The sequence below is a fragment of the Neoarius graeffei genome, chromosome 10 (genome assembly GCF_027579695.1).
Source record: "Neoarius graeffei isolate fNeoGra1 chromosome 10, fNeoGra1.pri, whole genome shotgun sequence".
In the NCBI taxonomy this organism is placed as follows: Eukaryota; Metazoa; Chordata; class Actinopteri; order Siluriformes; family Ariidae; genus Neoarius; species Neoarius graeffei.
In genome coordinates, this window is record NC_083578.1 from 12338855 (window position 1) to 12350980 (window position 12126).

A 12126-nucleotide genomic window follows, 5' to 3' on the forward strand; every position below is an offset into this window, starting at 1 on the left:
CAATCCCAGTGGAGGAGGTGTGGTCTCGGTCAGTCTCAGTGAAGATGTGGCCTCTAATCTCAGTTGAAGGAGGTGTGACCTCTGTGACCAAACAAGTAAAGGAGGTGCGGCCTCTGTGTCTGTCGATCCCTGTGAATGAGGTGTGTTCTCTGGTCCAATCCCGGTGAAGGAGGCATGACCTCTGTCAGTCTCAGCGAAGGTGTGACCTCTGACTGTGAAGGAGGCGTGGCCTCTGTGTCTGTCGATCCCAGTGAAGTGGGTGGTCTCTGCATATCCATCACAGTAAAGACGGGATAGCCCCGATTTGTTGGTGCTAATAAAGGAAGTGTAGCCTCTGTCTGTAGGTCAGAGTGAAAGAGGTGTGGCTTCTGTGTCAATCGCAGTGAAGGAGATAACTACGGATGATGGGAAAAGAGAAATGGAATGAAGCGAAAGTCACTTTGTATGGTCTCTGAAACAGAAATCCACAGCACTGCTTGGCACAAGGTTTTGACAGTTTTTATTCACGCTTCCAGTGTCATATTCAGTGTGTAAAGTCATCACAGCTTTTTCATCATTGGCACACAGGCAATTCTAACATGTAGCCTGAGATGTGTGTGTGTGTGTGTGTGTGTGTAGTTATCCTGGGGAGTGAAGATCAGGAAGAAGCTGAAGGCCATGGCTCCGTTTCTTGGCAGATTCAGGCCGCTGGTGGGACAGTGCTGCCATCAGTGCACCCCGGAGAGTCTGGTGAGTGTTTTTCTGGTTGCTTGTTGTCTTCTCTAAAAGCCAAAGGACTATTGATTACGAGTGCATTACGACACCAAGGTTTGGTTTGATCATTCCGGCCACAGGTTTTACAGCCCGTCTTCGAGGGAAGATCAGAAAGTGAGTTTGAACACAGTTCTGAGTGAGAGCAGCATGAGAGGAAATAAATCACACACTCTGGAGGTTCACTGTCCCACTCGAGCATGACGCAGTGTATGACTAAGCTCAGTTCTTAGATGGTTCAAATCCCAAACCAGGCATTGTGTGTGTGCTACTAGGTAATGGAGCTGGAATTAGGTGGTTATTGGTTCAAATCCCCTGGTGCGCGAGTGTTTTAATTGGAGCGAGCCGAGCACAGCCAGGGGATCTGAATTCTGTCCCAGTCAGCTAAAGTACCCGTTTCATATCGGTCCCAGGAAAAACAACTTGGTCCCTCCAGTATTTCCCCAAACATCATAGCACCCTGATGAAGAGGGCGAGTTGAATTGAAGCCAAACATGAATCTGAAATGAGTATTGTGCATGGCCTTAATGTTTTAACGACTGTCTTTCAGGATCGGAAACTGCTCCAGAACACTCCTTCACTCAGCTTCCAGAACCTTCTGTATGTGAAGGAAACGCACACCAGGTGAGATCAGCTGGCGTGGGGCAAAATAAGCTTTAGAAATAATTACGTGAGTTTTAGTAGAGTTTCTGCTCATCACAAAAAAAATACTCGTATATCTACATTTGTAAATAATCAAAATTTTATTTATTTTTTTATTTATATGCTGCTCGATGTATGTGAAGACTTTTTTTCCAAGGTCTCCAGAAGTTTTCCGTCACAGGATGGAAGACTTGACATTCATCAGTGTTCATGAATCAGTGATGATACACGGGGCAACTTTTTGGGCAGTGTTGCTGGGCAATTGCGCTTCAACACTTTCCCATTGAGATTGGGGCAACATAATTTCTATCGGAACGATTTTGATTGTTTTAGGCAACTTTTTTATTCTTAAGATCATCCAATCAGAGCGCTAGCAGCGAATCACATAACCACCTGAGAGCTTCTGAAATTTTCAACAAAGATGGCGGCGTCTCAACGGCAGCGGAGCGAAGAAGAAGAGAGACAACTTGTATCTTTTTATGCCTGTAAGTTATGTGTAAACCTAAAGTGGTGAATTTACCTCATCAAATTACTTAGGAAACAAACAGATACGGGTCCGTCTCAGAAACCGGTCTCTCATTTGGGACATTATGGTCAAAAAAATAAATTTTCTAATTTTACTATTTTTTTTTTGCATTTACCGAACACTCAATGTTTCTTTTGTCATGTTTAATAAGAATAAAGATAGTATCTTGCTTTATCTGGCCTCCACTGTGGAAAATGTTTTTGATTACAATTCAAATGCTTTTGTAAAATGTATTCCATATAAAATAACGACATCATGAAGAATTAAAGCCCCTCCTTCACAGATGAGTGAAAATATTGAATAAATTTCCTCTTTTTGATCGCTTGGGTTAAAAATGCCAAGTTATGATGACTGAATTGATTGTTCACTTAAATATGAATAATATGATCCATTTTGGGGATTTGATATGGCGGAATCGGACACAATGGAAAAATCAAGAACACACCGGAAAGATGAGAATAACGGCGGTGGTAAAAGAACAGCGACTGTACCGGCTGAAGGTCGCGCGGGTCTCTGCTGCGGCGCACGAGCAACGGGACATCACTACCGCACCGGACGGAGCACGAGGTGGAGGCGGGGCAAAATGACTGCCCGTAGATTCTATCAAAAGTTCGATCTAAATTGACCATGGTTGCAAAATATTGGCCAAAAATACGCAAACACTACGAAATATGAAAGTAAGATGAAAAAGAAACATTCTATTGCCTTATACTGCAAGACTAAAACAAAACAAAACCGTCAAAACTCACCTTTTCAGTGATAACGTCCGAACAGATCACCCGCGTAACAGAAAGACCGCAAATGGAAGCACGATCGACTTTTAACTGTTGGAGTGGAAAATTCCATTCTACACATGCAAATTGTTAACGTGTGTCCTTCCCCGCACACAAATAACACGCTACGGTAAAAAATAGACCACGACTCATTTTATAGCTCAGAAATTCATACAAGACCAGCTACCATCGTAACATATTCTGTAAGAAACATATTCTATACCTAACTTTCAGCTTTCGTTTTAAAAAACAAAATCGCAGATTTATAACTTAAAATCACTACACCATATAAAAATTAAGTTCCTACTTTTGGTGAGGTAGTAACCTCGACTCTGAGGCTTTCCGTTTAGATCAAAACACACGATCGTATTGGTTTTGGGTTTGCGGAAAACGGAGTTACAACGGTGATCAAATATTCTGCATGATGTTTTATTACGGTTATGATTATTCTGTGAGCGCACCAATCCTTAGGTGTATAAAGTTACAACTTAAAATACAATTAGTGATAACTGTAGACTTTTCAGTGGACTACAACCTTTTTAAGGGAATGCGATGTAGTCAACCATTTATCATGTCCCAGATCAAGCCGCCATTTTTTCACAAATTTGCAGGATTTTTGCCAAATTCTGAATAGAGTATTCACATCAAATATTGTTTTATCTGTATTATTTCTTTCATCATTTCATTTCAAATTAAAACCAACATCACCATTCAAAACCGTATAGTTTATTGACTGTGAGTATATTTAGTGGGCTACCCCCACAGTACCCAGTTTCTGAGACAGACCCTTATCTATTTTTATGTGCTCAGGTTGTAATTAAGACATTGATTTTTTTCAGCTAAGTGTAAACTACTGTTAGCTAACCACCGCTCCGTAGAGATTGAATGAATGGGATTTAGCTAACTAGTGGTGGATTTTGCTAACATAGTTAGCTGAAAGTTATTGCTAGCTATGTAGCAACAGCATTAGCTCTGTAGAGTCAAGTTAAAAGTGATGGACAGCTTGTGGGTTTTTTTTTTTTTGAGTTGCTTTTATTTGATTGGCTGTTGCCCTAATTAGTGGCCCTGTGTCTGACCTGGTTGCCCATTGCTGGCAGCGTTGCCCAAAAAGTCGCCTCATGTATCATTACCTTTACTCACTACATAGGAAACAATTCCTTAGCTTTAATCACTCAATATTTAAAAAATAATAACAATCATGACACAAATATTTGGTGTTCCTGTTTGTGAACCTTTCCTGCAAATTCTTTTTTGGACTCGTCTTCCCTCAGCGATTTTAAGAGCGTAATCTTCTCTGTTATTGTCCCCGTTACTATGGAAACCCGGGCTCGAAAGGAGCATCTCTTGTGCAGCCATGTGCGCTGACATCAGACACTCCATTAAAGGAGAAAAATATGATTTAGCTGTGCACATCTCAAACCCAGAGACGCGAGGCTCTTTTTCAGCTGGATGCTTAATTTCTGCTCCGTTTCATTTCCCCTCCCTTTGCACTTCTCAGAGTTGAAGAACTTTTCATTTTCTGTGCTGCTTCATCGGCCCTTGAACCGTTTGGACGAGAGAGAGCGTTCTTCAAAATCCCATCTTCAAACATTTAATTTCTCACCCGGATTCATTTTCACGCCACTTCAGAAAGCTCTTCTTAAACGTCCTGTCCAGGCTGCCGATGTGATCTGACTTCAGCGGCGGTAATAAAACATGTTCATTTTCCAGCGTGACAGACAGAACGGCTTCGCAGCCCCTTGTCTTTGATTGTATCCATCTCCAGAAATGCACTTGTGGGAAGATAATTTCGAAAAAATTGTTTGTCTAATAAGACTCTTCAAATATCAATCTCTGGATCGATCTGTTCAATTAGGTTGAGATCTGCTAAGTGTGAAGGCCATGGCGTACGGCTTACGTTATTTTTATTCTCATCAAACCATTTGGCGAGGTCTTGTTTCCTGATGGTGTGGGCGGGGTCTTCTGAGAAGAGACCATGCCTATCAGGATAGAAATATAAATAAAGGTGGTTAGTCAAAAGAACTGCAGTGTTGATTTGCTGTGATGCTGACTAGGGGACCCAAACAAGACCAGCTAACATAAATAAATGCCCCCTTACTGCACAACAGAGCCACTCAGTGCGTTTACATGCACATCCAAATCGAGCTGCTGTCGGTAATCGAGCTAAGGGTCCCAGCAGGGGTGCCAGAGAAATCCAATCCTACATGCACACAAGGAAATCGAGCTATTGTGTGAGGTACATTGTGCACCCGAGCCACAGGTGGTGCTACACGCCCCATCGTGTTGGTACACTTCCGGTTGTCGTCATGAAGAAGAGCTATTCAAGAGTATAAACAAAGTTATCAGCAGTGTTGCCAGATACTGCTGACGTTTTCCAGCCCAAAACATGTTCAAATCCGCCAAAATGCACTTAAAACCGCCCAATCTGGCAACACTGGCAGTTCCGTGTTCACAAGTTCCGTGCTCAAGCTGTTAGGCTTGCTCTAACAGACTGTATGGCTACAAACTGTCCTGCGCAGACCACTGTTTTGTAAGACAACTTATTTTGCACAATTGTATATTTTTCTAAAGTCCATTTTTTGCTTACAAAAAATATTTTTTTTTTTGCTTACAATTTAACTTATGTCTTAATAAACACACAAAAAAGTTAAATTGTTTTGTTTTTATTGACATTCTTCAGATGTTGGACATATATATATATATACACACACACAAATACAATGACTTGTTTATGTACACAATTCACAGCTATGCAACAGCTGTACAGATGTATTTGGTGATACAATAAGTGAGCTAAATTTTAACAGTGCAAACAATGCCACAAAAAGAAAAGATTCATGCCGTTGTCATGCCGACCGAGGCTGTTGTGTTTCCCGCTTGTGGTCTCGTCACTCGTCACTTCCGGAAGGGGCAGTGCTGAAGTAAGTAGCTCGACTACGTAGCTCGATAGGATATACATGCACTAAGTAGCTCGGCAGAAATCGCATAATCTAGGTCGTGTAGCTCGATTACGAGAAATCAAGTTCGGTTCGATTTCAGCCGAGCTAAGGTGTTTCCATGGCATTTTGAACTTCGATTTCAGTCAAGCAACGGCAGAAATTCAATTTTCTCTATGTGCATGTAAACGCACTGACTGTTTTTTCCTTTAACAGAGATGCGAACATGGATGATTTGGGCGTAGCAGCTGAAGCACAATTACAGTGCTAGGCGTAGACCTGAAAATAATACGTTTTTCACCCAGTTTTGCTCATGTATCGATCGAATCCTAGTGTAGTTATGTTGACTTAGGAGTATACTAATTAAAGATTAAAGAAACAACATATTTTCAGCGTTCAGACTGTTCCACATGTCATTGTTTACGCTGATTCGGATAATTCTGAGGATTACATTAGCTGCGCTGTGATTGGCTGAGAGGTGACCTGATTCATGCTTTCGGCCAATCACAACGCATGTTAAATGCAGTGCTCAGAAATGCACAGTAGCGATGCGTAGTCGTCTTCCTAGAAGCAAACTGTCTTCATCGGTCGTGTTCCAGAACTGAAACTTTCAATCTCTCTCACAAACTAGTGTCAGGTGTGAAGTGGGTTGTGAACGATGGAGTCTCCGCGTATAAAGAGAAGGCTATGTGAACAGGAAGTTCCACCTGAATATGCGGCCGAGTGAGCAGCCTGGTCACATCCAAGCAATTCATGATTGCCAAAGGTTCAATGTGCCACCGCCAGTCATACAACGGAGAAAGTAAAGTCAGCGACAGACAACAAATTATCTCAGTCACTTCAGCATGTTCAGTTTAATTAAAGGTTGTATGGATGGTCATCTTTCAGTATTGACCTTATTAAGTCCAGTATTAGACTGGTGCACAGTTCAGGAAGTAAATACAGTATTAATTTTGTTGTTCTTGAAAGACCTGTACATGAATTCAAGTACCTGGGGTCAACTGTGCAGGAAAATGGGGTTTGCGATAGTGAGGTGAGAAAGAGAGTGCAGGCAGGGTGGAGCAGTTGGAGAAGGATTTCAGGAATCATTTATGATAGGAAAGTCCCAGCAAAAGTGAAAGGTAAGATGTATAAGACAGTAGTGAGACCAGCTGTGATGTACGGATTGGAGACCGTACCCTTAACGAAGAGACAGGAGGCAAAGTTGGAGGTGGCCAGGTTGGACAGGATGAGGAACGAGCACATCAGAGGGACAGCACATGTGGAGAGCTTGGGAATTAAGCTAAGAGAGATGAGACTGAGATGGTACGGGCACATCCTGAGAAGAGATGCAGAGCATGTTGGAAGGAGAATGTTGAGGATGGAGCTGCCAGGCAAACGAAAACGAGGAAGGCCAAAGAGGAGATACGTGGATGTGGTGAGAGAGGACATGAAAGTGGCAGGTGTGGTAGAGAAGGATGCGGAAGACGGAGCAATGGAGACAAAAGATCCGCTGTGGCGACCCCTAATCGGGAGCAGCCAGAAGAAGAAGAAGATTGAAAGACCTGTACATAAATCTTTTGTCTTTTACTCTGGCTTTTGTTGTTGATCATGATGAAACACTTTATTACAGAACAAGCTCAATTATCTGAAGCCCTTTTATCTGAACGTCCTCTTAATTAGCCAAACTTTTTCCCCAGGGAGTTTGGATAATTGAGCTTATACTGTACAGTAATCCCTGCATTTATTTTCCTCAAAAAGTCGCTCAAAATGGCATAGATTGCATCTCTGAGCTTCCCTGAAATTTGGTTTGGTCCCCAGACCCCCGGCCTAATAGGAAGCCGGGTGACACCTCACTGCACTCGGAGATACAACTCTTTTTCATTTGTCAATGTTGGCATCTCTGCTTTAATGTCGCACACCTTTAGGCTACTATCACACTGTCTTGTATCTCGCCACGTAAGCGGCCTGTGGGTCAAACGGCAAGAAATGAGGCGTATTTTGTCCAAAATTAAAGTCCTGTGATGTACACGGCATATGTGTGACATTTCTGTGGCATGTATGGGGTTCAAGGGATGTAAAGTTATGGCATACCAAGGCGTAAGCGTGGCGTATGATGCGTTGCCATGGCGTAACCTTTTTTTTGCTTTTCTTGGCGTGGCGTTTCATTCTTACATGTGATGTTGCTGCTGCGGCGTATCTACAGCGTTCACATGTGGGTATAAAAGGGGGCCCTGCGCTGCGTTCACTGTCATTCGTCACAGTCAAGAAAACATCATGCTGGCGAAGAAGTCAGGATCGCACCTCGGCCCGTTATTCGCCATCATGTCAACTAAACCGTTCACACGGCGTAATAAGTGTTTGAGCAACGTTCCCACTGCGTCACTGCTGCGTAGCTTTCATTTTCATGGTGTACACGTGACGCATCAAAGGCGCTACAGGTTTTTAAGTGCGGACTTAAAAATACACCGCACCCTGGAGTACAAGGAGATCGTGTTACGCATCTTAGAGTATTAGCTACGTAAGCTGGCGATGCTGTGACGTTCCTTTCTTACTGCTACCGGTACGTATCCTGATACGCCATACATACGCAAGGCTGAAACGCCAATGTGTGAACCAAGCATTAGTTAATATCACAAAAAAGACCATGTTCTGCAGAATGATTTGTGCTCATTTTGTCAGGTTCCTATGTGTGTTTTTTTGCATTGTAGGTACCGAGGATGGCTGGTAAGAAGAGTTTGTTGTGTGCTGTTTATCTGCAGTCGTAAAGTCGACTGCGGTGCTGTTGGAGACCGACTGCTTCGGATCTGCAGCACTGACAGGTTTCCTCTCTCAGACACCAAAACATGTTGTTTCCATCCACACGTTATGAAATTGCACATTAGAGAACACTAGTCTAAGGCCAGAGCTGAGAAGCTAAACCGTAAGTGTTGCCTAAGGTTATAAAACTGTCTAAATGTGTCCAGGGATTGTACTGTTAATGAAGATGGTTATTGGCAGGGTTTTTTTTTTCATCTTTCTGCCTGTCTTCTCCTTTACAGACCTGCCAACGTTCACATATTTTGCGCCTCGTTTTAATACAGCACGCTGTTATTGTATCGAGTTATCACTCAAGAAATACACCAGAAAAGCAGTCATCCCCATCACCCAGCAGATCAACACAAATCTGTAATGAATGATCGTTACATGGGAGTTTTGAACTCATCTCATCTCATCATCTCTAGCCGCTTTATCCTGTTCTACAGGATTGCAGGCAAGCTGGAGCCTATCCCAGCTGACTACGGGCGAAAGGCGGGGTACACCCTGGACAAGTCGCCAGGTCATCACAGGGCTGACACATAGACACAGACAACCATTCACACTCACATTCACACCTACGGTCAATTTAGAGTCACCAGTTAACCTAACCTGCATGTCTTTGGACTGTGGGGGAAACCGGAGCACCCGGAGGAAACCCACGCGGACACGGGGAGAACATGCAAACTCCGCACAGAAAGGCCCTCGCCGGCCCCGGGGCTCGAACCCAGGACCTTCTTGCTGTGAGGCGACAGCGCTAACCACTACACCACCGTGCCGCCCCGAGTTTTGAACTCTCCAATATTAATTGACATTCTCTGGATGCCCCGCCCCTTTCCCGCCCGCCACCTCGCTTTAGCAATCTTTCATCTCAACTCGATATTCCTGCTTGAAAGATGAGATGGGTTGGCACGACACAATCGTTTCCGTCAATATAAATGGAGAATGTTTCCTTTTCATTAATGTGAAATAAAATCTAGCGGACACGTTTATAATGTTGTAGGACGTTGGGTGATATCAGAAAGAGTGCTCCTTGTTGGATTCAGAGGACAACCATTTGATTTGGCAGTTATACAGGTTTACGCACCAACAACAAACGGAACAAATGAAGATGTAGATATACGAAGAGTTTGAACAAGTAAAGAACGGACAGATAGTGTTATCGTTATTGGAGATCTAAATGCTAAAGCTGGACAAAGTGCTGATGGAAATACCATCGGAAGATTTGGACGAGGGGATATAAATGAAAGCGGCAAGATGAATAATCAGATCATGATGAATACCTACTTTAAAAGACGCTTGTGGACATTGTGTCACATCAGCAGTCAAAGTGATTTTATTATGATGAACCAAAGATTTAGAAACCTAGTGACTCAATGCAAAACATATCCGGGTGCAGACTGTAATAGTGATCATAACCCAGGAATATGTCAGGTAAAAATAAAATTTAAAAAAAGAAGAAGCAAAAACCTGTATACAGTGGTGCTTGAAAGTTTGCGAACCCTTTAGAATTTTCTATATTTCTGCATAAATATGACCTAAAACATCATCAGATTTTCACACAAGTCCTAAAAGTAGATAAAGAGAACCCAGTTAAACAAATGAGACAAAAATATTATACTTGCTCATTTATTTATTGAGGAAAATGATCCAATATTACATATCTGTGAGTGGCAAAAGTATGTGAACCTTTGCTTTCAGTATCTGGTGTGACCCCCTTGTGCAGCAATAACTGCAACTAAACGTTTGCGGTAACTGTTGATCAGTCCTGCACACCGGCTTGGAGGAATTTTAGCCCGTTCCTCCATACAGAACAGCTTCAACTCTGGGATGATGGTGGGTTTCCTCACATGAACTGCTCGCTTCAGGTCCTTCCACAACATTTTGATTGGATTAAGGTCAGGACTTTGACTTGGCCATTCCAAAACATTAACTTTATTCTTCTTTAACCATTCTTTGGTAGAACGACTTGTGTGCTTAGGGTCGTTGTCTTGCTGCATGACCCACCTTCTCTTGAGATTCAGTTCATGGACAGATGTCCTGACATTTTCCTTTAGAATTCGCTGGTATAATTCAGAATTCATTGTTCCATTAATGATGGCAAGCCGTCCTGGCCCAGATGCAGCAAAACAGGCCCAAACCATGATACTACCACCACCATGTTTCACAGATGGGATAAGGTTCTTATGCTGGAACGCAGTGTTTTCCTTTCTCCAAACATAACGCTTCTCATTTAAACCAAAAAGTTCTATTTTGGTCTCATCCATCCACAAAACATTTTTCCAATAGCCTTCTAGCTTGTCCACATGATCTTTAGCAAACTGCAGAGGAGCAGCAATGTTCTTTTTGGAGAGCAGTGGCTTTCTCCTTGCAACCCTGCCACGCACACCATTGTTGTTCAGTGTTCTCCTGATGGTGGACTCATGAACATTAACATTAGCCAATGTGAGAGAGGCCTTCAGTTGCTTAGAAGTTACCCTGGGGTCCTTTGTGACCTCGCCGACTATTACACACCTTGCTCTTGGAGTGATCTTTGTTGGTCGACCACTCCTGGGGAGGGTAACAATGGTCTTGAATTTTCTCCATTTGTACACAATCTGTCTGACTGTGGATTGGTGGAGTCCAAACTCTTTAGAGATGGTTTTGTAACCTTTTCCAGTCTGATGAGCATCAACAACGCTTTTTCTGAGGTCCTCAGAAATCTCCTTTGTTCGTGCCATGATACACTTCCACAAACATGTGTTGTGAAGATCAGACTTTGATAGATCCCTGTTCTTTAAATAAAACAGGGTGCCCACTCACACCTGATTGTCATCCCATTGATTGAAAACACCTGACTCTAATTTCACCTTCAAATTAACTGCTAATCCTAGAGGTTCACATACTTGTGCCACTCACGGATATGTAATACTGGATCATTTTCCTCAATAAATAAATGAGCAAGTATAATATTTTTGTCTTGTTTGTTTAATTGGGTTCTCTTTATCTACTTTTAGGACTTGTATGAAAATCTGATGATGTTTTAGGTCATATTTATGCAGAAATATAGAAAATTCTAAAGGGTTCACAAACCTTCAAGCACCACTGTAATCCCTCAACTATTCACAAATAATTCAAGAGGAAAACTCAAGACACAAAATTACAATTCAAGTAAGGAATAGTCTTGCTTCAGAGTCTACAAATAGAATCTGTTGAAGCTGATAGCAGTCATGTAGAAATATGTTTAAAGCTCTAATGTTTAAATCAGCAACATCAGTGATTCCTAAAAAAACCCCACAAAGAATAAATGGATGACAATTTTTTAAAAATCTGATTGAAGAAAGCAAATCATATAGAATATAAGTCCTTAGATTAAAAAAAAAGTTAAAAGCATGTGTCAAGGAGCCAAAGAAGAGGAGTTAAACCAAGAATGTGAGCAGCTAGAAAGAACCCATCAATAAATCAGGAATATTGCTGGTAAAAAGCTCCTTTATTCTTCAAACGGATGTTTGAAAGCAAAGAATGGTACCGTTGTCTCTTATGAACCTTATGGACTGAATATATTCAAGAATTTTTAAAGACGATCACAGTGGAAAAAGTAGAAATTAAGAACAACACTGAAGGTCCAAGTGTTTTTAAAATCTGAAGTTCGTACTACAATAAGATGAAGAAAGGAAAGGCAGCCGACCCTGATGAATTAATAATAGAACAAAGGCTCGTCCTTGAAGATTATGGACTTGGAAAA

The 12126-nt window shown here is 42.0% G+C and overlaps 1 protein-coding gene across 6 annotated transcripts in view; it reads left to right on the forward strand.

The window, feature by feature from the left end:
• The window catches only part of gpat2 (glycerol-3-phosphate acyltransferase 2, mitochondrial), a 446786-nt gene that overhangs the window by 332305 nt on the left and 102355 nt on the right, over nucleotides 1–12126 (forward strand). For all 6 annotated transcript variants that reach the window (XM_060931296.1, XM_060931299.1, XM_060931300.1 and 3 more), the window contains 3 exons: nucleotides 619–729; nucleotides 1301–1374; nucleotides 8318–8428. In XM_060931296.1, coding sequence (XP_060787279.1) covers nucleotides 619–729; nucleotides 1301–1374; nucleotides 8318–8428 — 296 coding nt within the window. The remainder of the gene's footprint in view (nucleotides 1–618; nucleotides 730–1300; nucleotides 1375–8317; nucleotides 8429–12126) is intronic.